This window comes from Curcuma longa, chromosome 8 (assembly GCF_044706935.1).
Source record: "Curcuma longa cultivar G26 ecotype Majalengka, Jawa Barat chromosome 8, ITB_CL_G26_1.1, whole genome shotgun sequence".
Classification (NCBI taxonomy): Eukaryota; Viridiplantae; Streptophyta; class Magnoliopsida; order Zingiberales; family Zingiberaceae; genus Curcuma; species Curcuma longa.
This window is the reverse complement of record NC_133868.1, coordinates 6,562,316-6,590,099: the sequence shown is the minus strand read 5'-3', so window position 1 is coordinate 6,590,099 and position 27,784 is coordinate 6,562,316. Positions and strand designations below refer to the sequence as shown.

The 27,784-nt window shown below is 32.6% G+C and overlaps 1 protein-coding gene across 2 annotated transcripts in view; it reads right to left on the bottom strand.

Annotated features, from left to right (window-relative positions):
- Window positions 1-1,178: 1,178 nt before the first annotated feature.
- LOC141833092 (aminopeptidase P1) overlaps window positions 1,179-27,784 on the bottom strand; it is a 35,823-nt gene continuing 9,217 nt past the window's right edge. For both annotated transcript variants that reach the window (XM_074720488.1, XM_074720489.1), the window contains 14 exons: window positions 25,944-26,083; window positions 24,908-25,192; window positions 24,639-24,761; window positions 23,496-23,792; window positions 18,195-18,281; window positions 17,297-17,361; window positions 11,143-11,209; window positions 10,201-10,335; window positions 10,028-10,108; window positions 8,617-8,671; window positions 8,437-8,541; window positions 8,277-8,348; window positions 5,513-5,637; window positions 1,179-1,610 (listed from right to left, as the gene is read on the bottom strand). In XM_074720488.1, coding sequence (XP_074576589.1) covers window positions 1,443-1,610; window positions 5,513-5,637; window positions 8,277-8,348; window positions 8,437-8,541; window positions 8,617-8,671; window positions 10,028-10,108; window positions 10,201-10,335; window positions 11,143-11,209; window positions 17,297-17,361; window positions 18,195-18,281; window positions 23,496-23,792; window positions 24,639-24,761; window positions 24,908-25,192; window positions 25,944-26,083 — 1,805 coding nt within the window. In that variant the 3' untranslated portion in view covers window positions 1,179-1,442. The remainder of the gene's footprint in view (window positions 1,611-5,512; window positions 5,638-8,276; window positions 8,349-8,436; window positions 8,542-8,616; window positions 8,672-10,027; window positions 10,109-10,200; window positions 10,336-11,142; window positions 11,210-17,296; window positions 17,362-18,194; window positions 18,282-23,495; window positions 23,793-24,638; window positions 24,762-24,907; window positions 25,193-25,943; window positions 26,084-27,784) is intronic.

Here is a 27,784-nt window from a genome sequence, read left to right as displayed (position 1 = left end):
TATAAAAGGATTAGCAGGTTTCATCCTTTTCCCTTTTATTTCTATTACTAGGAAGAAGTGAGCATCTTTGGAAATTATGTTCAAGCTCATTAGGCCTTGTGAAATTCCATTGGTGAGGTTCAAAGGTTGGTGCGTGAGATGTTTATGCTTAATTTGTAGAAATTTACTTAATTGGCCTAATATTTTTTAACAGTGACACCCTTTCTTAGGTGGTGAAATTGGAGAATCTCTAAATCCAAACCATATTAAATAGTTTTATCAACATGTGTTTTATTTCATACTTATTTTTGTTGCATTTTAAAAGCTCTAATCAATCATGCATTCCTTGAATTGAGTGTGTAGTGTGAAAGAAATTGATATAAAACACATTGATTATTACCATTATTTATCCAATCTGCTAAATCCTTAGAAGTTGGGCCTTCATCAATGTTAATTGAGAAAATAAATTGTGGGTCATATTACCGCGAAGGGAGATCAGCTTTTTTTGCTTGAAATAAGGTATATTTCTTCAAAATTATTGCATGTAGGATGGGAATGAGTAAATGCCAAAAATGCACAGGCAACTGCTTTGAGTGGGAGCAAGAATTGGAAACTAAGACCAGGTTAAGGGACAAGGAAAATAGTGGAAAATTCACGTGGCCTGGGGCACATTTTGATAAATTTAAATAATAATTTTCCCAGTGTAAGTACACAACCTTTAGGCTGCATGAATTGAAAATTTGCCCTACAGATGACAAACCTAACTAAAACACATTTTGCAAATTTATCAAGCTACTTGAGCAAATAATTTGCCCTAATATTGAATGACATTAATGGTTAGGTTAATTTTCACAACAATCCAATTTTCCAAACACTAATAAGATAGAAGGTGCCACCTTTTCTCGTCTCCTGGCTATTCTAATCCATGAACATACTTGAGCTAATAATATTTCTGATATGAGAATTTTCAATGGGACGGCTAATTCAGCCCAATTTATAAACTAGACCAACCCATGCTACCTACGAGCACTCAACCTATTTGGCCTCCATATCCATTAAGGGGAAATTGTGCTAGTAAACAAGCTCATATCAAAATAGAGGTACTTAATCATGTTTATCAACGATCTCAGATGGCAGTAATCAAGCACATCTCGCTTTATCTAAGAAAAGCAAAAAACCAATATCAAAAGGCAATAAACTTAAGGAAGCAAATGTCAATTTATCTATGAAAATCCTTGACACACAACACTGATTAGATGGTAACTCGTTCACCTTGTAATTCCTTCCAAGAAAGCAAGGAGATGAGGCGTGCCATCCTGCCTTCAAATATATAATATATACACATTTATTCTGTGGCAAATAAGACTGTTGTAAACAAGGAAGTTTTAAATACTTCAGAGGTTGCTAATGAATGGAAAAAAAGGGTTCACAATATGGGATAGTAATAATAGACTTGAGCAGCTTTAACCATATACACCGATGGGCTCAGTTGCTTTCTTAAGCCATTCTGATTCTTGCTCACTCAAGTATGGCGCCAGTATTTCTCTACAATCTGAGTGGTAGCAATTTAACCATTCAATTTCTTCTGGGGTCAGCAAAGTTGAATCAATAAGTTTCTTTTGGTATGGTGCCTGTGCAAGTGAACACAAAATGCATAAATAAAGGAACCAACATGTGAACATGTAATTCATCAACAAAAAACAAAAAGCTCCAACCACAAAAACTAGATGTAAGATGGTTATAATAAAGAATGGAGATGTAATTCCATTAAACTATATAAAATAATTACAATTTATTTATATAATAGACCCAAGCATAAAAATGCATACAACTTCTAATGCATAGAAAATAAGTCCTGGTTAAATATTAGGTAAAGATACTGATGATCTAATGTTCAAAAGCTAAATTTGATTTTTGAATACAATACCTTTGTTGAAGTGGGATATTAGTGTCTTTATTATATTGTTAAAACTTTAGTTGTTTACCAAATAAATGACCACTTGACTTCCACAATAGATATTTATGTTAGTAGTAGCCCTAGAATCAATTATATGATAATTGACTAGGAACTTTTGTATCATATTTTATTATTAATAAAGACAAAATTTGGCTATTATATTTATTTCATGTTTGTACCAAATGACTAAATATAGTAATGTCCTTGAGTAGTAGGTTCTAATCTATATCATATCAATAAGTTGAATTGATAGTGAGATGATATAGAGAACACTACTCTTTACTATTCCTAATCAAACATTAATATTCAAGGATAATATTAATGCATTGAGACTAGCATGTAGGTCAATTGATGACTTGATCTCACAAGTCATGAATATATGATATCACGTTGACACATAGGTATATATTAGAGAATATATACTGAATTGACTTGTCATGAGAAAGTTTAATGGATCATTATAAGAGTCATAAACTTTCTCATGGTATGAATAGTGCTTAAACTTGAAATCACTACGGTTCCCTACATAAGGAGTTGCGTACTTTGGTATCGTCAAACGTCATCCGTAACAGGGTGGGCTATAAAGGTGATCACTGGGTATGCAACGAATTATGCGGAGGAATGTGAGTGATGTAGATGGGATTTATCCCTTCCATATGACGAGAGTAACACTACGGTTCCCTACATAAGGAGTTGCGTACTTTGGTATCGTCAAACGTCATCCGTAACAGGGTGGGCTATAAAGGTGATCACTGGGTATGCAATGAATTATGCGGAGAGATGTGAGTGATGTAGATGAGATTTATCCCTTCCATATGACGAGAGTAATATTTGTGGGCCCCTTGATCGAGTAAGACTACTAAATGTATTGTCATGCTCAAATGAGTCAATATGAGATATTGAACTGATTTGCTTGAGTAAGTCTATTCGGAGATCAAGAAACACAAAGATTGATATCAAGGATAGAAGGACGTCATCATACATATAGTAGTCATGAAAAGGTTAGATCGGATCTCGACTTTCTCGTCACTTGGATAGCATTGATGCATTGCTAGATGTCGTTCATTGCTTATGTGTCTAAAGCGATTTAGACACATTACCAACGTTACGAGAACCTATTGGGTCACACACAAAGGGCACGGTGCTTTGGAGATTGATTAATTTTATTTTGACTAAAATATGATCCGATTTGGATTAATTGAGTTAGACTCAAGTGAATCCAATTGGATTATGGGATTGAGTCTAATTTGAGTTAGACTCAAATATTGATTCATTAAAATGTTTAATGAATTAATAATAGATGAAGACCAATTGTTTTTCTCTTCATTGGATGAAAAGAAGATGAAGAGTCAACATGAGAAACATGTGCTCTATTTGGATTTTAATTGGTTTTAATGTGGGGAAGCTAAAGAGGCAAAAATCCTTCATATTCATGAGATGAATATAAAAGGCTTTTCTTGTATTTTTCAAAGGTGCACAAGGCATTTTGAGCTATCTTCTCCCTCTTGGCCGAACACCCCTTTTCTTCCTCCTTGTTTTGGCTGAATCTCCTTGTGTGGCTAGCACCACAAAGGCGATTCTTCTTCGAAACTTGAGATCGTGTTCGTATGGATACCCATAGAGGTATGGACACTTGAACATGCAAGAAATCCGGTGAATTGAGGACTAGCGGGATAAACAAAGGGTACACTTCAAAGGTATAATCTATTAGATAGATAAATCGAACTCCATACGAGTTTTCTTTAACATGGATCGCTTGTTGGGATCTTATTTCCGCTGCAAATTTTATTGTTTATCGCATAGAATTCCCTACAATTTATTGGTACAAATTTATAAAGTCTGGATCACTTAGACTTGATCTACATCATCGCATGTGTTTCACAGCTTTATTTGTACCTATGGCATTAGAGCATGTGTTACTATCTAGATGTCTATTATTTGAATAAATTTTATTTTTTAGAGATACTATTTTTCTATATAATTATCATTTTTAATACCACTTATAAAGACAATTTTAGACACTTATAAATTATATAAATTTTAGTTTTTTATATAATTAACTTCATGTTTAATATGTCCAATTTACCCTAACTATTTTTGTAGGTTTAGTTATAAAGGTGTTCTCCATTCAATTCTATGCAAGGTTATGTGATGCTTTGTGATAATAAAGTACATAACTTTACCTACAAGCCATTGTTATCAACAATCTTTAAAATTATCTTCTTTTATTTTATGATCTGGAACAAGTGTTTAGTAGTTCATATTCAAATAAATATGTTGCTTTAAATCCATACTGTATTTTTTTTAGGCAAAGATTCACCTTCAAAACAATATATGGCTTTGAATTCGCTAAATTCTATTAAATGATATTATAAATTAGTTGCTCAGATAAGGATTCACATTCAATTCTATTAATTGATTTTATCATCTTTTAAACTCGTTAATGTTTGCTTATCGATGTTATTTGAAAATTACAAAATGAAAATTAAACAATCATGTTTATCCCATTGATCTCTATGAAAAATCGTCACTAAGAATATTCAGGAAAATGATTAAATTAAAATAAACTATTCTTATTAATTTAACTCATCTAACTATAGAATCATTTGGTTGTCTTTGAATATGCATCCCATCCCAATTTATTTTTCAAATTTTATTATTTATTAGAGCTATATCTCACTTAGATAATAACATTTCATTTTATCAATTCCATCCATGCATTCTCCTCTCTTTACAACATTAGTTTTTTTAGTTGTACAACCTAATACAATTTATACAATAAAGTGGGTGTTATCGTAATGCTATTAAATTTTCTAACTCAACTCTAAGAACTACTTTCTACCACCCTCAATTTATTTTATTTAAGATATGTTTATTATTAGTTTCTTATTGAATAATAAATCTAAAATGTCTCAATCTCACAAAGAATTTCATGTCCATATAGATTAACTATTCTATTGTCTAGCAACCCTACCATAGAAACTATATTTAATATATTAGTTTATACCTAACTTTAAACCATTAGTTTCAACTTTTTTTCAGTTCATAGTTCAATTTTAATTTATTTACACTTCCACTAATTAGCACAAACCTACCCCACCCCCACCTAATGGGAAAAGGTTTGGTTGCTGTTGCTATTCCATTAATTAGCACACTATCATGGGAAAATAACAATCACCAATAAGGGTTATCTAGAATATGATGGTAAGTTTATTTAGTACAATACAAAACATTAGCAACTAAGTCTTGAGTTCACATAAACAAATAGCTACAATAAATTCATTCATCACACTCCTAGTAGTTCTAAAGCTAATAATTACAGTTTCATACATGTCTTTTTGTCACATCAAAATAATGATTGGACTTTTCTAAACCCCATTAAAATAATTATATAGAAACACTATAAACGCATCTACATAGAAATTGTTAAACAACTATTCCTCCTATGGTGTGGTTCATTAACTTATCTACTTGGCTGAAATATAAACCAATATTAGTTACCACATCTTATGAAATCCAATTAAATTCTCTCATATTCCATACACTCAAGAAAACAAGGAGTCATTGCCAACTCACCCAAGTTATGTGCTCAAACTCTAGATATCCTTTTTCACCAAAGTTGAATGAAGTTTTTGCTTGCTTGACTATAAGAACATTCTCCAATCTAATACCAAAGTTTCCATCTTCATAATAGCCAGGTTCTGTAGAAGAAAAGAAAAAAAAAATTAACAAGTATTCGAACAGAATGATCTGGAAATTTATATTGACAATTATACATGAGGTGAGCAAAAAGGTTAATAGAGTTCATTTGGACTAATTCAACAAAACATCATGTCGACAGATAAAAATATGAAAGCCATGTGATTGTTTAAATTAAAACCAAGAACACAACCTCAACTTGCACCAAGGATGCTAGTCAACATAATGAAAGAAAACTAGAGTAGATGCATTTTGTAGCTTAAAAATGAGTTGGATCAAAGTGAACTCATGCAGTCAAGAACAGAACGACACACAAACAGATAAATCTAACCCCCAGACCAATTTATAACATGATAATTCGATAATTGTATGGAAAACAAGCATTATTTACAGCACAGAAACAATTAGAAAATCCAATTGAATACTCAATTCTAGGAACATTAAAGAATCAAAGTATGTGAATAATAAAATTCCCCACAAAAAAAATAAAACAAAAAACTTCATCTATCCCCTAAAACATGAAGTTGCTCCCCTAATATTAAACAAAAGAAAAGAGGATTGAGGAGACGAAATGTTTTATCATTTATTCAAATAAAGATAAATTTGCTTTCGAATTAGAAGAGTGACTTGTATTTAAATTTATCGGGAATTTTCCTCCTAGAAAAGACATCTTGCATCATGTATCTTTTCCTCTCTTGAACATATAGGAAATGTTGCACATGCACGTAGATTCAGGCAGCTAATAATTACATCAATTTTAGCTATGCCCTTTACAATATCAAAACAAACAAATTTTTGTTTTCACATAGAATCGATGCAGAAGAAATGGTCTTTTTTCTTTTTCTTTTTTTTTCAAAATTGCAAGGGAACCAATTACAAAGAGATTTCTTCAACAATTAATCCCAAAAAATAACTCTCTATAAAGATACAAGCATCATCATCAAAAAATATTTGAAAAATATCCCCTTCACAGGTCACTCCACCAATAAGAACCAATTAAAGAAGATAGCATCATCATGAGGAACAGCCAAAGCACCAACATCCCATCCTCCATATTCACTAACAAAGCATTCTCCTCATTCACTAATACAAAGCCCGATGCACGAAGCTCTAGCCAGTACAAGGTCTTGGGGAAGGGTGGGACCACATTGAATTAATTGTACGCAATCTTATCTTGCATTTTTGCAAGAGTCTGTTTCTATGACTCAAACCTGTGACCTCAAAATCATATGGCAACAACTTTACCGTTGCATCAAAGGTCTCCTTCTCATTCACTAATACAAAAAGAGAAAAAAATAGCACAAGCTCCTACAATCAATGAGAAACATCATTTCATCAACTCAATCTCAAATATTTCGGTATCTAGGTATTTCTAATATTTTGGCATCTAAGCATTTCTAAAACTTGTTAGTATTGAATCTTTCATCAAATAAAAAATGCAAGACGTATGCAGATGAGAGAAAGCAGACTGCATTTCTTATAGAAAAACCATCATACCACTTTGTTAGCCTTCAGGTAAGGTTCCAGTAGAATAATGCAACAGCCTAAATAAATATTTGAAACAAAGTTCCATGTCGGAGTTTGATCTCTAGTGGGAAAGATACAATTTTGATAATAAGCCGTGTCAACGCACTACATGCTCCAATGCAATTCAAAACATTTTGAATCAACTCTACTAAATTTTACTTTAATAATTTCTTTCTAGTTAACTTATTAACCACTTATAGTAATTATAAAGTCAATTAAACCAAAATTTAAGGGCAACAAATTAAATCATATAACAATCATGTTGACTAATGATTATATTTTTTTCTAATACGACAATGAATGCCATAGCTTGAATGTAAACATTGATTATTCTCGCAACATAATGAGATATTCGATAATTTCTCGAAACCAGTAACATTTTACCCAGGCCAACAAAAGAATATGTAGCAGTCGGCAACTAAAATAGTATGTTTTGACCACACTGTCAGATACTGACCATCACTTGAAACCATGCCTTAAGGTAGGCCTCATGTCAAACATGTTCCAATTTATTCAACATAAAAAGAAAATACGTTGATGGTTCTTGTTCCTACAAAGTAATAACTCTAACTCTTTGCTATAACCATCTGGATAAGTGAAAGAACGAAGGCTAACCAGAGGATAAGTGAAAGAAAAGCAAGATGTTCAATAGAGCCATCAAAGGTAAAGAACATTGAGTGATTTCTCACTAACAAGGGTTACCACAAGTCCTCAATGCTTCATTTGCCTTGAGGTTTTTCTAGGAGTGGTTCACTGCACAAGAAATTACCAAGTTATGTTGCATGGAGGACGGTGCTATTGTAGATGAGAATGGTTGATTTGTGGGTAGAGTATTGTGGAGCAAAAAAGCTATGAACTTTTCTGATGTCAAAGGTTATGGGAGAAAGAAACTGAGTTATACCTCCCGTTGAAGGGATTGATGAAAATATAAGAACACAGTTAAGGACAAAAAATTAAATGTTAGTATTAAGAGATAACCATACCATATTAACTAAAGCACCAAATATGGAACTAAACCACAAATAACTCACAACTCCCAACAAAATAATAAACTTGGACTTGAAAAGAAATGGATATTAATAATCCAGGAAATTAAAAAATAGACTATCACTACCATCTGTCACAGTCATTGATGCTTGTAGCGCCACATTTCTTGCATGAGGCCTGAAACTTATTAGATGTGGACCTAAAATATGAAATTTAGTGTTACAAGGTTTTATAGATGATAAATGATTAGATCCAAAAGATAAAAGAATAGATTATTATATACTGACCTTCATGAACATTAAGGTAAGATCCAATTCCATGTCCAGTCCCATGTCGATAATCAAGGCCATACTTCCATAAAGCAATTCGAGCAAGAATGTCCAGAGCATGTCCTGCAACAGATATAAATTAGAAGATTTCACCAATGTTTTGGTCATATCAGTATATAAACTCTTAATTTAACTCACCAGTTGTACCATTGGGAAATCTTGCAATATCCAAGGCAATATGGCCTTTGAGAACCTATTCATTCCAAACCACCAATTAGCATACAAGGTAGGGTTTAGCTACAGCAGGAAAGATAGACAACATAACTATTTGGCTACAACCATTCCAAGCTATAATATGAGGTCTGATAAATAAGTCTTACACAAATGCTAGTTTGATGAAATTATATAGGACATGTTCAATATGAATAAAATGCAAGCAATTGCCGAAAACCATGCTTGGAATAATGGGTACTACTATCAGCCAAATGAAGACACTAATTTAATCTACCTCTTAAGAGATAATAGAAACATGGCACTAACTCATGATGCATGTAACAGTATGAGTTTCTCATATTACCAAAACAATATGTACTTAACAATTAACATTCAACTAGGAGTAAAACCAAGGTTTGAAATCTCATACTGTACGGGCAAAATGGTCGAAATGTATTGTTCAGTAAATTACCGAAACTCGATATTACTCGGCACCGAGACAATCTCCTATGACGTAGTGTCAATCATGCTAATGAGCATCATTTCATATGAACATTTGAAGCCCTTTGACATACTAAAATTAAGATGGTGTTATTTTTTTTATAGTTTGTCTTCATACAAGATAATGTAAAAATTATAGCATTACACATGGAAAGCAAATATTGAATTTAACTATGTAATCGTTTATCTTTTTCTTATTCAACTCTTTCCTTCTTTGACCGCCAATTTACTACCAACACTATACATCGAAACATCAGGACGATACCAAAGCAGTATCATTCGAATCAAACACCGAAACACCGACACAACACGAGATTTCGAACCTTGAACTAGATCCTTATCTCAATGAAATCTGGTTACCAACAATATGATACATGTCCAATGTATTCCCACATAACTGAAAACGACAGCAAGAGTAAAAATTCCCACATTCCCATAATCAATTCCTTGGGATGGTAAATAGGACGTCTTCTAACCAAATTCCTGTGGAACCTTTTGCAAAAGCATTCAATGCATAATCATTTTCGAAAAGGAATCTAGAGAAACTTCAGATGCAAGGGAAATTTTAAGTCTAATAGAAATAATTATAAAAGCACATTTCAAACCCATAACCATGATCATGATTATTGTTAATGTCATATGATTGACATGCATCCCCATCTGCAAATGAAGCCAAAACAACTAGAAAAAATAATGGAAAAATGAATAGTTTAAACAATTCAATCACATATATCAGTGAAGTCTACTGATAATATAGCAAAAGACACCCACGAAGATTTTGATACGATAAATGTAAAGATAACATCTGGAAAAAGAAAAGCTAGAATTAAATTAAAAGCTAAAGACTACTTCCAGTCATCACAGAAATACAAAAAAAAAAAAAAATCTCACATACTGCAGTATAGCATGATTTTTCATGAGCAGAAGGTTTGCCAAAATGCACAGTCCTGGTTATATCAGTTGTCCCATCTAGATACTGTAAAATGTTGACAGTTACAAGTTAATGCTGAGACTTAGACGAAATGTTTCACTGGCCTAAAACTTAAACATTCATCAACTTAAAGTTACCTGTGCACCAGAATCAAATAGATAAATGCTATCAGCATCAAGTTCAGAACATGTATCAGCATGAGGAGAGTAGTGAATAACTGCTGCATGTGGACCAACAGATGAAATGGTTGGAAAACTCAGCCCCTTAAAGTTCTGTAATCAAATCATCCCAATTATACTAAGCACATAGAAAATGTCAAAAAAGAAAAAAAAGGAATATAATATTTCAAGACATCAGTCCATAAATCATCATCGCCAAGATCACCAAGTCTTGTCTATTCCAAATATTTGGATTTGGCTACATGAATTTTATCCCTCTAAATTTCTATGCAAGGATATATCACTAGTAATGTCCAAATCAATTAAATTATTATTTATTCATTGGCTAAGTATTCTTTGATCTTCCTCTACACCTCACACCTACTTTACCACATCTTTGCCAAGGAAGAGGACAGTTGGAAGTACATTTCAGCACTTGTCTTCTTCACCAACTGTAGCTCTTGTCGATATTTGAAGCCATTGTTGATTACTTGCCAATCTACACTTAAAGTCATCATCATGAACACCAACTCAGTGGATCTCCACTGATTACCTAATAGAGAAGAAAATCTATGCCATTACATCATGAACACCGTAGGGGATGTGATAGTTGAGACAACCCCAAAACCCTAAATGCAGATATCTCCCCTCTAACCAGCTTGCATACTATCTATATGAGGCTTGATAATATGCAATTGATTAAAGATGCCGACAATAAGAACAATAATCCATGTGAATAACTGTTTGAAGTCAGCCACATAGACATCATCCCACCACATAATAGTTTATTGTGAGAATATGATAGCTGAAAATGCTTCTTTCTTAAAGACTCAAGGTGTGGTAATGGGAATCGAAGTTAAATAACATCATTGTGATGCCAATAAAAGTATAAACAAAAGCTAAGGAACTTATGATACATACCTCTTGTTTTGCACGGAAGCTTTCTAATTTATCACTTACAGATACCTCTGTTAACTTCATCATTTCTCTGCAATAACTTGAAATTGTCATGAAAATACAAACTAGGAAATCCTTAGCAAACAAGAGAATAGATCATAAATTTCAGGTAGGTAACAAAAACGGAAGCATAAGACTTTTTTAAGATCATTTAAAAACAATAGAAAGAATCACAAACTAAATCAATGGATTGTATTTACAAGGCAAAATAACACAATGGTCATTCATAGGATACTGTAACCTCAAACTAAGCAGATTAATTTTATACGCACAAACAAAGCATTTATAGTTTTACAAAATGGTTCATGTGCTTTATAAGCATATACAATAATAACTGAATCGCACATTTCATATGCATTGATATTATGCAGTCAGGAAGTATATCATCATACTTGGACTACATAGCGTATATATGATTGCATATATTCTAATATTCAATTAGCAATCTAGAATTGATTTGGTGCTAAAGCAAACATCATTAAAAGAAAATGACAATGAGAAAGATGATGAAGTATATGAATTCCACACATCTATATAATATCTAAGTATCGACAAAATAAAAAGGGGTGAGGTAACTACAAAAGATGTGTCAAATGTAAAGAAATGATTAATTAATGGTTTCCTAGAAGAAGGATCATACTAGGATCCAACTTAATAAGAATTAGGTTCAGAAGAGTTGTGGTTTAACAAGCCCTCATAGTTATGATGTAGCTTCAAGTTTCCTCAAGTTTAAAAAGTGTGTGCAAATGGTAAATGATTAGGTTAACACATATTACCAGTAGATGTAGGCTACTATTAAGCAAAAATTAAATAGTTAAAAAAACTTAAGCAGTAAGAAAAATCAATAGTAGTTTTCACCTAGGAAAATATCATTAGAAATGAGAATTGAACTGGCTTTCTTTAAAAAAAACCTTAATCTTTTTATGTCAATGATGACACATATGATGTCATATTAATGTGTAAATAATAATAATAACAATAAACTAGTTAGGAACTTGGCACTTATTGCCAAGATCTTACGTTTGAATCCAACATTCATCCTTCTCTCATTTGGATCACACCGTCTATTTAATATATCAATGATGACATATATGATTTAATAGGTTTCATTACAAAATTAAAAAAAGATAGTTAGGAACCTAGAAATTACCCAATCTTCATTCTCTCCAATATTGCAAAATATTATATGTAAATTAAAATAGTAAAAACAATAACAAAATAAGTTATATCAAGTTTTGTGTGTGTGTGTGTGTGTGTGTGTTGCCTAGCACCACTGAGAAAACAATTCCGAAAATTTTAATAGAATGCGGAATTAGGCAACACATGGTACGTTAGTTGCTACCCATGCCAAAATAGTATTGTCCATGACAAGTAGTTTCCAGCGATACCAAATGTTGTCTCAATTAGATTAAGATAGAATGAATTCATGTCGAGTTAACCGAAAGAAGCTCTAAATCTTCCAACCAATCATGAGGAGGAGATGAGGAGGCAAGGGAAGACGCTATAAATATACTTAAAGCATAAAGGAAGGCCTTCAAGAAGATTGACAACGAACTAAGGGAGGCTAACAAAGATGCTTGATAGACCAATAGAGGAAAGGGGAGAAGTCGACAAAGAGAAGCTTGTTGAAGTTGCAATCCTCACCATCACCATGATTTGGCAACTGCAATTTGCAAAACACAGAGAAGATCATGAAGAGTAGACGGATGATTGAGTCAAGTCTATAACTATATATCATATAATACATATATATTACATAATTATATGTTTTAATTATATAAATAGATGATACATATAACTAAATACAATACATTAATTACTTGATATATAAACTTTTAATTATAATTTATAAGTAGAATTATTTTACATAAATTAATCAATTAATACTGTAATTAATTGATATTATACACATTCACACTATGCAATTATTATACATATATTAATTAATTGATATATAAATTAGTGTAATTTATTATCATAGTATTACATATAATGTATTATTTATAATTTATTATAAAGAGTATTATGTTGTATATGAGCTGATGTATACTGTACTAATTGCATAAATATAATTGATTATATTAATGGTCGGCATGACTTATGATTTGACAATCTTTGTAGACTTTCATGTCTTTCAATAAGCGAATCCCACAACCCTCCCTTGGAAAATCATATTATTAGTAATTTTGATAATAGTTTGATTATTTAGCATGACTTGAAACCCCCGCTAAGTGTGCATGAAGTCCTTGTCATTCTTTGAGACAATAAATTATATATTAATCTCGAAAAGCTTTACATGTACCTTAAAAATGTTATTCCTTGGTTGCATGGTTTATGCTGAAGGAATTGCCACAAATACAGATCATTACAGTCATTCAAGCACCATTCAATCTAAAACTGTCTAGAATTTCTGTAGCTTTCATTTAATAGTCTTCAAAAAAAAATTATTCGTAAGTTTACTATGATAATTAGTGTAATTATTAATTGCATGAGAATGAGGTACAGTTTTGAACTTTAATTGCTGCCAAAGTTTTTGAAGAGAGCAAAGAGAAGATGACCGGCGCTCCTATATTCAACTCTTTAGCAAACCCTTTAAAGTCATATGCAATGTAGGAATAGTAGACGGGTTAGGTATTGAGCCAAGAGTGTTTCCTCATTGTTTTATTTAGTGAATTCTAACAATCCCTAGCTAAAGTACTATGCTTATGATAAAGAACCATAGTTTAAAAGATGGCTAGTGTTCTTATTCAACTTTAGCAAACCCTTTGAAGTCATATGCAATATAGGTATAGTAGTGGTGTGAGTGTTGAACCAAGAGAATTAACTCATTGCTTTCTTTAGTGAAATTTTAGTGAATTTTGACTCATCCTTAGCTAAAGTACTATACTTACGATAAAGTGTTGTACATTACCATGCATTGTCTTAGGTATTGGTGATATTACTAATTACCAAAGGGAAAAAACAAAATGGGAATTGCCTTTTGTGTTTGAAAGTAACTCCATCCAGGTCATGAATTTTTCATTATGACCATCAATAGGGTCAAGACAAAACCGAGTTTTTATTATGACCAACAATAGGTCAAGACAAAACCATTGTGTTGGTCAGGAACTAATTTTATTGGTGTTCCTTAAAGTGGATGTTGTTTAAATCAAAGTTTCAAATCTCATTTTGAGCCACGGATTTGGTTTCCAATCCAAATGAGATGTGCTAACTCTGCTGATAATGTGCTAAGGTGGTGTCAGCCAACACATTAAAGAAGGAAGAAATGACCAGAAATGAGCTAATTTTAAACCCTAGCTAACCTTAGGATTCTAGACCTTACATGGCCATGAGCCTGGGTTCAAAATCATGCTCCATGATGAGATATGAACAATTATTAATAGAGGAGAGCTTTGGGGAAAGAACCTTATTTAAAAATTCACCAAAGCTATCACGGTAGTATCCTTGAAATTGCTTTTGGAGGCCTTCACAAACTTTCAATGGCATGCAATGTTGTAGTCGAGCTGATATCTCAACCCGTGCACAAAATGCATGACATCATGGTTTAAACAATATCTTAGTCTCACATTTATATATATTCGGAGCTTGGATATGATTCTATCCTCAGTTATATTTCAAAATTATCTACTATATCTCTTGGAAAAAATCCAACAACGCCTAATATATTGCCAAGTTATTACTTCAATAGAAAGTTACGCTACATTGTCTATTTTCCACTATAATTTTTGATAAAAACATAATTAATTACATTTGATAGAATTGTGGCAATTGTTCGACATAACAACTTATTCTTAGTCTTCAACTCTTAAATCGATGATTAAAATGAACATGAATTATTCTTTAAGTCGACATGAAAAATACATTTTGCTAATATTCTGTGAAGTAAAATCAAGGAGATCATATTTTTTTTTTTTTTATTTTATTAGTTGGCACGAGATATCCAATTTACACCGACTAATCCTAGAATGACTGGCCCGACCCCACGAAAGTTTCCCATCAGCCACCAAGGTAAATCGAGAAGCGTTCATAGTAGGGTGGCCTATCAGCCCAACATTTTTAGGTCAACCGTCCATTAAGGAAAATTCATCCGTTAATTTGTTGAAGCTAGAATTCGATCCTTAAATGTCTAGGAAACTGAGAAAACATTGCCCCGAGGGCAAGGAAATCATATTATATTCTTATAGAAAAACGCCTAGCATATATTTATCATTTTCTCAATCTAGCTTCAAGAAAGGGCTATTAACAGCTTTAGTTGATTATGCTCCTTGCATTGCCATTAACCTTAAACCCTTCCCAACAAACTAAGATACCTTTAAATTAACTACTTCCTTAGTTCAACATAGTTTATGATTTGTATACTGTACGACAATTCCCAAAAACTTACTAATAGAACACCATGCTTAAGACATTGGCCCTTTTTGCCTCACAAAAAAAAACATAGATCTAATACATAGCTTAATTAATTTTTCACACAATTATTAATATGCAAATTTTGGATCTAGATCAGAGAATCTTATGATTTTATGGACCAAATTGGCCTCAACAATCTAAATTTCTAGGAAGATCTTAGTTGAATTACAACTTCACAAACCTACAATTCGACCTTATGTTCCCTCACTATTCTAGGTAAGATATATGGAGGAGTTTAATCTATACAATCATGATTTAACATAATAACCCTACATATATTTTGAAATTTAATATTCAAAAATAAAATAAACAAACTTAATCTATCCACGATTACCTTTGTAACTTCTAATTAGAAACAAAGTTCATTATCATGAATTGTATAAAAGTTAGAACAATAAAAAGTGCTTTAAGACCCTTAGAATAAATTTGATAATTCAATTTGTAAAATAGTGATTATGTTATAGAACTATTACTTTATTTTCTACATGAATATAATTTTCAAGATAGTATGTATTGAAATATTCATAATAGTATGTATTGAAGATAATATATATGAGAAATTCAAGAAAAAGTAATCACAAGATCTCTTGATTCTTGGCTCAAATCAAACTGTGCCAATTGAATCTTTTGTTGTTCCTTGATCTTGATCTAACAATCTTGATTATTACTCTAGTTTTCAACATAGAAGATGTACCTTTAAGCCTCCTTTTATAGGTAACAATAATTTTCAAGAAAAATTAATTACAGGATCTCTTGATTCTTGGCTCAAATCAAACTATGCGAATTGAATCTTTTGTTGTTCCTTGATCTTGATCTAACAACCTTGATTATTACTCTAGGTTTCAACATAGAAGATGTACCTTTAAGCCTCCTTTTATAGGTAACAATCAACTTCCATCCAACATCAACAACGTCAAAGCCTTTCTTGATAACAATCTTTTTTTTTTTTTACTTCTTTTGGGTTGCACAAATTTCTCATTAAATTACATAACCAACTAGATACACAAATTAATTTAGCAAAGTTTAAAGACTTTCCACCTAATCATCAAAGGTTGCATGAGAAACTTAAATTTGCCACAAGAATTTTAAAGCTTTTGTGAAGCCTTGTTGAAATTGTCAACAAAATAAATGAGTATTGAAATATTTATAAAGACTTGTCACAACTTTAAAGTTATATGGGTAATAAAGTATTAATAAGGCTTGTTGGGACTCAAATTCTGTGGGAACTCCACAGGGTGTGTGATATCTTTCAGAGTGAGTGGAGTTTTCAAGGCTTATATAAACTGTCTTGAATTTTTTTGTATTGTTTCAAGGTTTATATAACCTGTCTTGATTTTTTTTTTGTATTGTTTCAAGGTCTAAGATTTATATTACATTCATCTTACTAGACATCATTTAGAATACAACTCATATTGCTCTCTTTTTCCACTTCTTCTATTATGTAATTTCTCTTACCTTTCTCAACTCTTCTCCTACTACTAGTTACTACATGCTACATAATTATTCGCTTTCACCATCAAATATGTTAATGTTTCATGAATGCTAAAACTTGCTTTAAAAAGTGAAACCTGCACAAGTACAAAGAGAAGAACTAGAAAACCTTGTTATGTCAAACAAGTAGCCTAAACCAATAGGTGCTTATATGTAGAAGATATGTTCACATTTTATGTCTAGAACTGATATGTAGGCCAAATTATGATGGTCTTACGAATGTTTTTTCTTGCTCCCCTCTTGCTCACTGAAGTAGCCAGGAGCTCCATCGATCTCTTGCATCTACAAAATGATGATAGGCTGATAAATGCAATGCAGCAGCAACAAGCTATTTGTGAAAGATTTTAAACAACTCCTATGAGAATCACAGGCAAACAACATAAGTAGAAAAGAAAGAAATTAACACAAGTTCCTCAAAAATCAAGCTGAAAGTCATAAAAAATTTTGTTTCTAAACCATCGACTATACTAGCCCATCGATTACAAGTTGGTAACTGTACTTGCATGATATAGAAATCAAGCAAGCTAGTTAAGTGTATCAATAATTCAGCAACTACTACAAAATGAATATCAACCGAATATATAAAAAGGGCAGCCCAGAGCATGAAGCTTCCGCCAATGTAGAGTCCAGATCAAGGATCTATTGTACACAACCTTACCCTACTTTGCAAGAGGTTATTTCTGTGATTCGAGCTCATGACCTCCAAATCATATGGCAGCTATTGAATATATAATACCAGGAATTTCTGATGTAAGGTTACAAAGAATAAACTTCTCCATGCCAACTCAATTACTTCCTAGACGAATCACTATCATCATCACCATCAAGTGTTTGTTTCAAGTTCAACATTTTGGGACGAACTCCCATTAAACCAAAATGAGGTACTCAGAATGAAGCACCATAAGAACCGGATAAGAACCACTATTTGTTTTATGTTTTTTTTTTTTAGTTTGAGGATTGGGGTGAAATATACTTGTTTTCTCTTATCTTGTTATTTCATATCAATGTGGCTGAGTGATTTTGGATGAGTTTGTTCTTGTAATCAAGTTTTTCAAGTAGCACAGTAGTTATTTTCTGCACAAAAAAGCAAAAGTGATAATCTCACAGCACCTTACCTGATTATCCAGCCAAACAAGATATTGAACAACAGCTGCACCATCACGAATATGTGCCTTTCTTAAACCATCCAGTTCAGTTGGATTCTGCATTTGGAATATTATAAACAGAATTCATAAGAAAGAAAAGAAACCAAATAAGTGTTTTCATTCTGCAAGATTAGTAAAATACAGAAAGAAGAAACTAAGAAATGAGATTTATTAACCATGTTGAGCAAAAGATGTAAAAGATGTAAGACTTCTTTCAAAAAATCTAACAAAATGTTTCACAGGAACTGATTACACTATAGTAAATAGATCAGAATTAACACAAGGATTCTAGATAACTGAAGGGTATTTATGAATTCAGTAGGTGTTTGGGTAAAAATATGAAGGATATGGAAATTGAAGCCAATTAATTAATGAAATCAAAATAAACATTAATTCTTTAAAAAAATAATAGCAATATGAAAAATTATCAGTAACAGTTTGGATAACACATCCAATGACATCAAATCCATTGATCAGTATTTGAAAAATTAGGCATGCCGCCTAGCATGAACGACACGTTCCATTTTTTTGAAGGATAGAGAAATAGAAGTGAGGGTTTAATCACTGATGTTACCCATGATAGAACGATGTCACTCGTGCCAAAATAGTGTTGCTTGTGTTGGAATTGCCCATGCCAATTCAGTGCCGCCTATGCCTGATCAATGTTGCCCATGCCATGCCCTAGCAATGTCACCCCTACAAAGTATGGTTAGGCATTGCATTCGTTTGTCTTAGTTAGCACAAACGCAAACCTCGTGAAATTTGTGAGAACTCAAACCATGAAAATCAGAATTATTTTACCGATCACAAGGGAGAAGAGAAGAAGGGAAGAGGCTATAAAAGGATTCAAAATTGAGAAGGTGTGTCAGATTCCATTGAAGCTATTGGAGGCTTGGAGCATCAAACGAAGATTTACAATGGATAACAACCTAGAATCCTTGGAATCAACAACAATAATCAAGCCTTTAATCTCACTAAGTGGAATCTGCTATTTGAATTTTCCTGCGCCATGGGACTCGATCCCCTACTATATTTAAATGAATTTTATCTTATTTTATTATTGCTAAATAAATCTTCTTTAGGCTCTCTTCCTTGATCAATATGCATATTTATCATGATCTCACATTGTCTAATTAAGGATTTTGGGGATGAGATGGTCGGAGGGAATTTCAAGAGGTCTCAAGTCCCACTAGTGATTCGATTTAGCAAACATGGAGTAATGTGTGTGAGAGCTTCACATATTTGCAATTACCTTGTATGAAATCCCTCATCTATATGTGATGTATTATATATAATACCAAGGTTTAAAATCTCGACCCGTGCCGAGGTTTCGGTCTCAGACCGGAACGATACTGTTTCGGTATCGTATCGTGCCGTGCCGGTAGAATTTCGGTACTTATTTATTTATATATATAATAATTATTAGATAAATATATTTATTGTGTATAATTTAAAAATAAATTATATATTGATTGGATATAAGTTCTCAATGATTGACCATCTTAATATTGTTAAACAAAAATAAATAAATTAAGTTTGAGCGATAGTTTCCTAATTAATTATTCTAACTAAATTAAATAGGTAAGAGTTTAACTAAATAAGTAAACAACCACTTTGATATATTTATTTAATTCATAATTCATTGTTAAATAATTTTTATCATAAAATTATCATTAATTAAATTATTTAAATAATAATATATAATTGATTAAATTTTTTTTAACAGATTAAATAATTTATTAAAATTATTTAACATATAAATTTAAATTAATTTTTTTAATTTTTAATAAAAATAAATTTATATATTATAATTATATTAATTAATAGTAATTTATTTAATTAATTGTTAATCTATATAATATATACATAATTACAGTTTATTATATAATTAATTATTAATTAACAATTATATATATTAAATAATACTTTATATATTTATATATATTAAATAATATATTTTATAAAAATTTAATATAACACTGTTTATATCAGTTTCAATATAACGGTTTTAAACCGTTATATTGAATTTCATTTTAAATTTTTTTTTATATAGAACTTTTCCTCGCGATCGATCGCGATTCCGCCCGCTCACCGCTCGCCGCTCGCCACCTCGCCGCCTCGCCGCTCGCCGCTCGCCGCTCGCCGCTCGCCACCTCGCCGCCTCGCCGCTCGCCGCTCGCCGCTCGTCTTGCGCTGCAACCCGACGAAACCGAACGGCGCTGACGCGAACGACGCACGCAAACGACGCACGCGAACGTCGCGCGCGTGCCGGTCGGGTACCGGTGCCGGTCCCCAAGTGGAACGGTAAATTTCGGGCGATACGCCCGATTCGGCTCGGTATTTTAATCCCTGTATAATACTATATGTTATATATATTATACATAGATGTGTTGTATGTTATAAGCTATAATAAATGTTACATGTGTTCTGCACATGTTATAGCATGTGTTACAATAAGTATACCTTTTATTATATAATATAAAATTATATATTTATATGTTTGTTTTCATTTTTTTAACTTTTTTAGTAATTAATATATAATATATATGTTATTTATCATGTACATACCATTAATTATATAATACAATATTATATATCATATCAATAGTGTATATTATACATATTAGTTATTAATGTATTGTTAATTAATTATATAGTTAATAAATAATATATCAATTAATTACTTGTTAATTAGATAATTATATATTTGATTGTTAATGTATTAATTAAATAATGGCTTATTTAACAAGTATTGGTGTATCTAGTTGGTGTGGTGGTGTGATAGTTAAACATGCTTGATGGTGTGATAATTAGTTGGTGTTGGTGTGGATGATTTTACTTTTTTAATAATCTTAGGCTTTTTTCTAATGATGCATGGGTATTCAAATGACACTAAAGCAGTAATATAAAGAAAGATACAGCTTGGAGACACGATAGAAAATCAATTCCACTAGTAATGTTTACACTGTGATAATTGGAGGTGGCAATGGGGTCACACACATTAAGAAACATGATTTTTATGCATTTTAAAGTATTCAAAAGTTCTTAGAGAAATGCATCATGCAGTAAAAGAGAAATTTCATATAAAAAAATGTAAAATACAAACAACTAAAACAATGTGAAGAGTTTAATAGATTAGCTTAGAGAGATCCCATATAGGAGGAATTTGAAGGTCGTAGCAATGACAACACAGAAGACCCTTAATTTTTAGCTACTTTTCATGTCTCTTAAGATATAAGCAATAAATGTGGCATGGTTGTGGCACAATTAGTGCTAGTGAAACTGGTTCAACTGCTACACCAACATCAGCGAGAAGTAGAAGTGTTCACGTTCCATCATCACAAAGTGGCATTGATTGTTTATTTCCTTCCGTGGGACAAAGACATGTGGTAGATATTGTTGATATTAATTTGGTGGCATTGCTTTACTATGATTAATGATGTTTACATACAAAAGAAATAATCCTCGCTCAAAGTATTGCTAAATTTTTCCATTTCAATCCAACACCAGCTAATGCAACAAACAACACCATACATATCCATCATATAAAAGTTTGGTCTAGTATCCAACTCCTAACAACATATCATATTATTAATCTATAACAAGACAAACAAGTAGAGAAAATCAAGATAGAATCATGCCATGAAAATAGCATTAGGAGATCGATACAAGGATACATTGATATGAAATAGTTGGATAAAACCAAAGCAAATGAATATCATCCACTTTCAATAAAAAGGTGATATTTCATAAATTAGTTGATGCAACTAAGGTTTAAAATCTCAATACGTGACAAAATTTAAATCTTTTGATACCATGTTGGTATTCCGTCATATGGTGTCAGTGACAAATTAAAGGTAGAAAAAGGAAAAAGATGAAAAAGAAGAGAACAAAACTATATACCTAAATTTGGATTTTGTGACTCATCCAAAATGGTATAATTTTAACATTATGGTGTACAACTTAAGTTACATTTGGATTTTATTAATAGTCTTATTTACTCATATAGAAGATTAGTTTAATTTTGAGGTTCAACCTTAAATGAAAATCGATTGTAGTACAAAATCTCTCGAGGACGCTCCAGCTATTAAAAGTTAGCAGAGAGTTTAGATGAGATTTCTATTAATGAGATATTGATAAGCATATAGAGAAATTAAGAAATTATTTAATTTGGCTCTTAGAGTACTATAGGGTTGATCTTAAAAGGATATTGCATGCTCTCATCCAATGCGCAACACTCCTTTTGATATTAGTAAGGTGGTGGAATATTGTAATAATTTATACCCTATTGTCCTTATATAATAGAAATAAATTATCTAATTGATATATACTTATATTTTCAAAATAAATACCAAAACACTATGGATCAAGATTTTAAAGCTTACAAATAATCTTCTGGATAAGTTTCCCCTTTACTCTTATTAGAGCCAACACAAACATAGGGTTCTACCCCACTAACATGTAATGACCACATCACACTCCAATCAAGTGTCAATACGTGAATGAGTTGTGGTAAGGGTTTTATGAATCATGTGAAGAATCATAAGGAAATGCAATGTCCAAGAAAACTATAGTTGAAGAGAATGTCATTGCATAGTTATCACCACTCTTGTACAATGTGAAAATAATAGGAAAAGTCAATCAAATATGTATTAAATTAAGGATATTTTAAGTAGGCCCTTGTATATTTACAATTGCAAGTTTTTGCTCAACCATTACTGTGTTTCTATGGTTCATTTGAGATCTCAATATATTTATTCTAAGGTAATTGGGTGAGCATCACACACACCAAAAGAGCCTACTCCTATGAGATAGTGGCTCATTGAAGCATGACTTGTACAGTTGCATAATCAATTCCACAAAGTATGCATTTTGATATCATGACCACATGAAAAATGAAAGCCCTATTTGCAATATAAAACTAGAGAGCAAACAGTGTGAACAGGTATCATATTTGAAGTTTACTTTCACTTACCTAGTTGTAGGTAGTGAACCTTTGTGTACCACAAGTTTTGCATAGTTCAATTTACGTTTAAAAAAAAATAAAATTTCATCATCAGGCATGACAACAAAATTCAAATTTCAATGGAAAAAACCAAAAACTTGTTTAAGTTTCTGAACATTAAATTGTCATAAAATTTAAATGAAAAAGTAGGCAACCAATTGATTGACAGATTTGTCATTTAAAATTTATATGAGACTATGACAATCCTCCCAATCTAAAGTTCAGGGCTTTAAACTATTCACGCTAAGTAGTCTTCATAAATTTACCTTAACAGCTTTTGCCAGGGCCAAAGGTGATTGCTGCATTAAAACTTGATTAGGGTACAATTTTGAGAAAAGAGCAAGGTTGCATGAGAAATGATCGATCCATATGACATTATTTTTCATCTCTTCCTCTGCATTGTCACCCTTTGCTTGAACATTACTAGCACCTCTGCTAGCTTCATGGGGTTTAGCTCCAGATAAACTTTTTGTTAGTTGTCCAGATGCAATTAAGCTTACATCAGAGGCAACAATGTCATAATCCCGCACATTAATTCGATTTTCTAACATATACTGAAGTACCTGTGATAGACAACAGAAAAGGAAAACAATTAAAGATGCCATTTGGATGCAAGGAAACATGCTATTACAACATACAACAAAGGAGACAAGTGCATAAGTGAGTTCTTTAAATACTCCTGGTTAAAAGCGACATGAAACAAGGTGTGTTAACAGACAAGAAGGGTTTGATTTGACTCTAGCTTTCACTCTCCACTTCAGAATTTTTCTCAATTATTGTCTGTACCCTACCCAAAGCTGTTAGATTAGAGATTTGGATATTAAATCAAATTGTGATGCCAGAAAATCTTTTGATTCATGAGGCTTCCAATATGTCCTTTAAAGATATGTTCACAAGTTTGGCCATATTCACCCACAGTCAAAAGCACAAGCTAAACTTTAGATGGAAAAAATGATGCTCCAAACCCAAATTCCTGGGTTAAGATTATCCATCAAACATGGGTGAATCTCAGATCCATATTAAATAAATAATTAAACTATTCCCAATCTGAACATTTATTACTGTTAGAAAAGATAAAAGCGAATGATACCCAAATGAGATAATATTGCGTGAACAAGTGGTCAGAAGATGATAATCAAATTAGCAAACAAAATTAATTTTAAAATACAAAGTTACTCAAAAGAATAAGCAAACAAAATTAATTTTAAAATACAAAGTTACTCAAAAGAAAACATGACTCTAGGAACTTGTAGACCCTACAGAATGTTACCAAGTTAATGTTTTTGCTGTGTGGTTCCAACATGAATGTTGACTGGTTTATCAATCTAAGGCAAAGAAACAGTTAAATCTCTAAACTGCACATAGGAATTGAACGAGGCTATTAAAATAAAAGCTAAAGGATCTCTGACCTCTGAAGATAATTTTCTCTTATCTACATAAAAGAACGCCGAGTCCAAAGTTACAACAGCATACGCATGAACAACCGGAGAGTAATCGACATCACTACCACGAATATTGTATAACCAAGCAACCTGATCATTTCCAAACGACGAGAAAAAAGAATTAAGACTGTCATCATCAAGAATAGGTAAATAGTCACAGCAGGTACAAGAGCACTACATAGAAGACACTCAAAAGGTATTGACAATGGAGGAACAGAAGTGCAGATGGAAAATACCTCATCGAGGGCAGTGATGATAATACCAAAAGATTTTTCATGTAACAGCTTTTCTCTCAGATTTTTTAATTTATCTGCTACGGTACAACCAGCAAATTCCAAAGGGTATATGTTAATAGGTCGAATGTCAGCAAGAGGGCGGTCCTTCCATACTAAATCCACCATATTAGTGGATAACTGAATTAACTTTTGATTCTTCTTCAAGAAAGCCAGCTCCCATCTCTGAGATGTTTCTGCAGATACACACCATGGATCTGTTCCAATAGCAGCATTGTTTGGCAGGTTCTGATAACATGTTGATACCACCATCAAAGGGGAACAGAATTAAACATTGAGAATTATCATACAAGTCGCATCAACTAACAAGTAAAACAGTATTATAGCACTTTATAATTACATTATCCAGTTTTTTTTATTATCCAAGTGTTCGGACTTCACCCGACTAATCCTAGAGACGGTCTTCCCCTAATTCGCCTACTAGGTTAATCCGAAGCACAACTCATGCACACTCAGTCATTCCATTTGGGATTTGAACCCTGATTCACTTATTACTCCTCCAACTGTTTTACCAATGCACAACACCCATGAAGGCAATTACATTATTTTTTGATGATTAATGATGATGGATAGTCGTTTTGGAAAATTACTTCTACAGTTCTTCAATTTTCTTTTCATGAAGGAAAAGTGCATGTGAATGACAAAAAGGTAACTATAATCAAATTTTTTTTAAAAAAAACATAAACAAATAAAATTAGGTAAAGTTTCTTTTAATTAAACTTGAAACACTATTATGGAACAAATTTTCAGATACATTTTTTTTAATGGAAAGGGAGAATTGGGAAAATTTTCAGAAAACAAATCCTAAACCTGAGTTTACTTGGATATCTGTGTGAGATGCACGATGCCACATGTCTTGGTTTGTTGACAAATCAAGATGCTGTAGCGACTACTTTTTAGTCATGCACTAATGACACAAGTTATAGAAGACAAATCTGGGGGAATAAATATAAATGTACTCAAAAATGCAATGTCTTACTTCAGCAATCCAATTTTCAACAGTTGGGTCTTCCCCAATTCGCATAAGTTTCCATCTAATACTCAATTGTTGTGTTGCTTGCAAGAAGTATCGTCCATCAGTCCAAAGTAAGGCTTCATTTATTGTTATAAGAGCCAAACCTGTTGATAATACAGAATTATCTAGTTAATAAAGAAAATCTCAATTCACAGAGATATTCAAATATAACATGACGAGGAGAATATATAACAATATCAACAATACAAGAAAAGGCACATCTAACTAAATTTTATCTACAGGCAGTTTTTCCAAGTAAAAAAATATATACATACAAGATGACTTGCTAAGCCATGAAATTGGAATGAAGAACATTAACATGGCAGGTTAAAACATATAAAACTATACAGAACATCAACCTGTTGGCAGATCAAATCTAACTACGGTTGATCCACTGCCATCAACATTCCAAAAAAAAGTATAGAGGACAGGAAAATTCACATTGATCAATGAATCTTGGATCGTTCCGTGCAGCTCAAAAGCAATGCAGAAATCATTAGGAAGGCGATAACATGTCACTTGCCTCTACTAAGTGAAACTTTAAATGGAAAGGAAATCAAAAGACGACTAATAAGTTATTGCGAGTGCCAAGTACTACTAAGTGGCATGTCAAGTGCACAAATACACAAAATACCTTGATAAAGTCAAACATTTAAATGGATCCTAATATCGCAAACATTAAGTGCTTGGTTGAGGTTCTGAAAATTTTTCTTTATATCTTAAAAATAGCATGGTATAAAATATGGTTTTGTGCTAATCGACACAAGCTAACCATCTTGTTTTGCCTATGGACCAGAAAAACTCTTCGAGATGAATGAAAACAACTTAAGGGTTTATGAGAGGATTAGCACCCACTATAAGGGTTTCCACAAGGTGGAGGGCTTCAGCAAGGCAACACATGAGCCAACGATTTTCGCAAGTCAACACAATGACTTCCGTGAAGGCAACACAACGATACAAAGGGCATCTACAAGGTGGCGTGGCAAGCCAATGACTTATGTGAAGCGATGCAATGACTTTTGAAGAATGTGATGGCTTTCACAAGACTGACTTCTGTAAGGTGATGACTTCTGCAAGGTTTTTGATCTATCCATTAGGGTTTCCATAGTTACAAAATAACTCCGTTGCACATTTCTTCTCCACTACCTACTCTGCAATTGGGGCTGAGCACAGCCATCAACACCCAACACGATGAGCGCATCTTGTTCCAACTACGAATTGAAACACCTGTAAAATACCAAAAACTAGGAGTTTGTTTATAAATAAAATTAACCTTAAAATTTATGGGATTAAAGGAAGATTAAGAAGGTTAATTACAATTTACCCTAAAAGTTGATTGAGTGGATTAATTAAGGCTTAAATCATCTAATGAAATTGGTTTTAGGTTATAGGTTAATGGGTTAATGGATCAACCCGACCCGTTAACACCGAATATAAGAGGTACTGTTGATTCCCGATCGCGAGCTGCCTTCTCCGTCTCCCGATCGCAAGTCGTGCTTCACCTCGCCGCCAAAGCTGAGTAAGCGCTGGCCGACGCCGGAGATGGGAGCCAAGGAAGAACAGCCGGCGATTGGAGGGGAGTCGATTGGGGCTAGATCTCGCCGGAAAAGGGGGTTCGTGAGGAGCTGTGGTAGTGGCTTGCGACGGCGGATCGAAGAGAGGAGGAAGAAATCTGAGTTAGGTTCCAGCTTGTGTTTAGTTTTTGAGTTGAAACTAGTTGGATGGCTTTCCATTTACTTGGATCTTGATGATTTCGTTCCCACAGTTCATCGAGGTGAGCTGACCCGATCAAAGCTTGAGAAAGC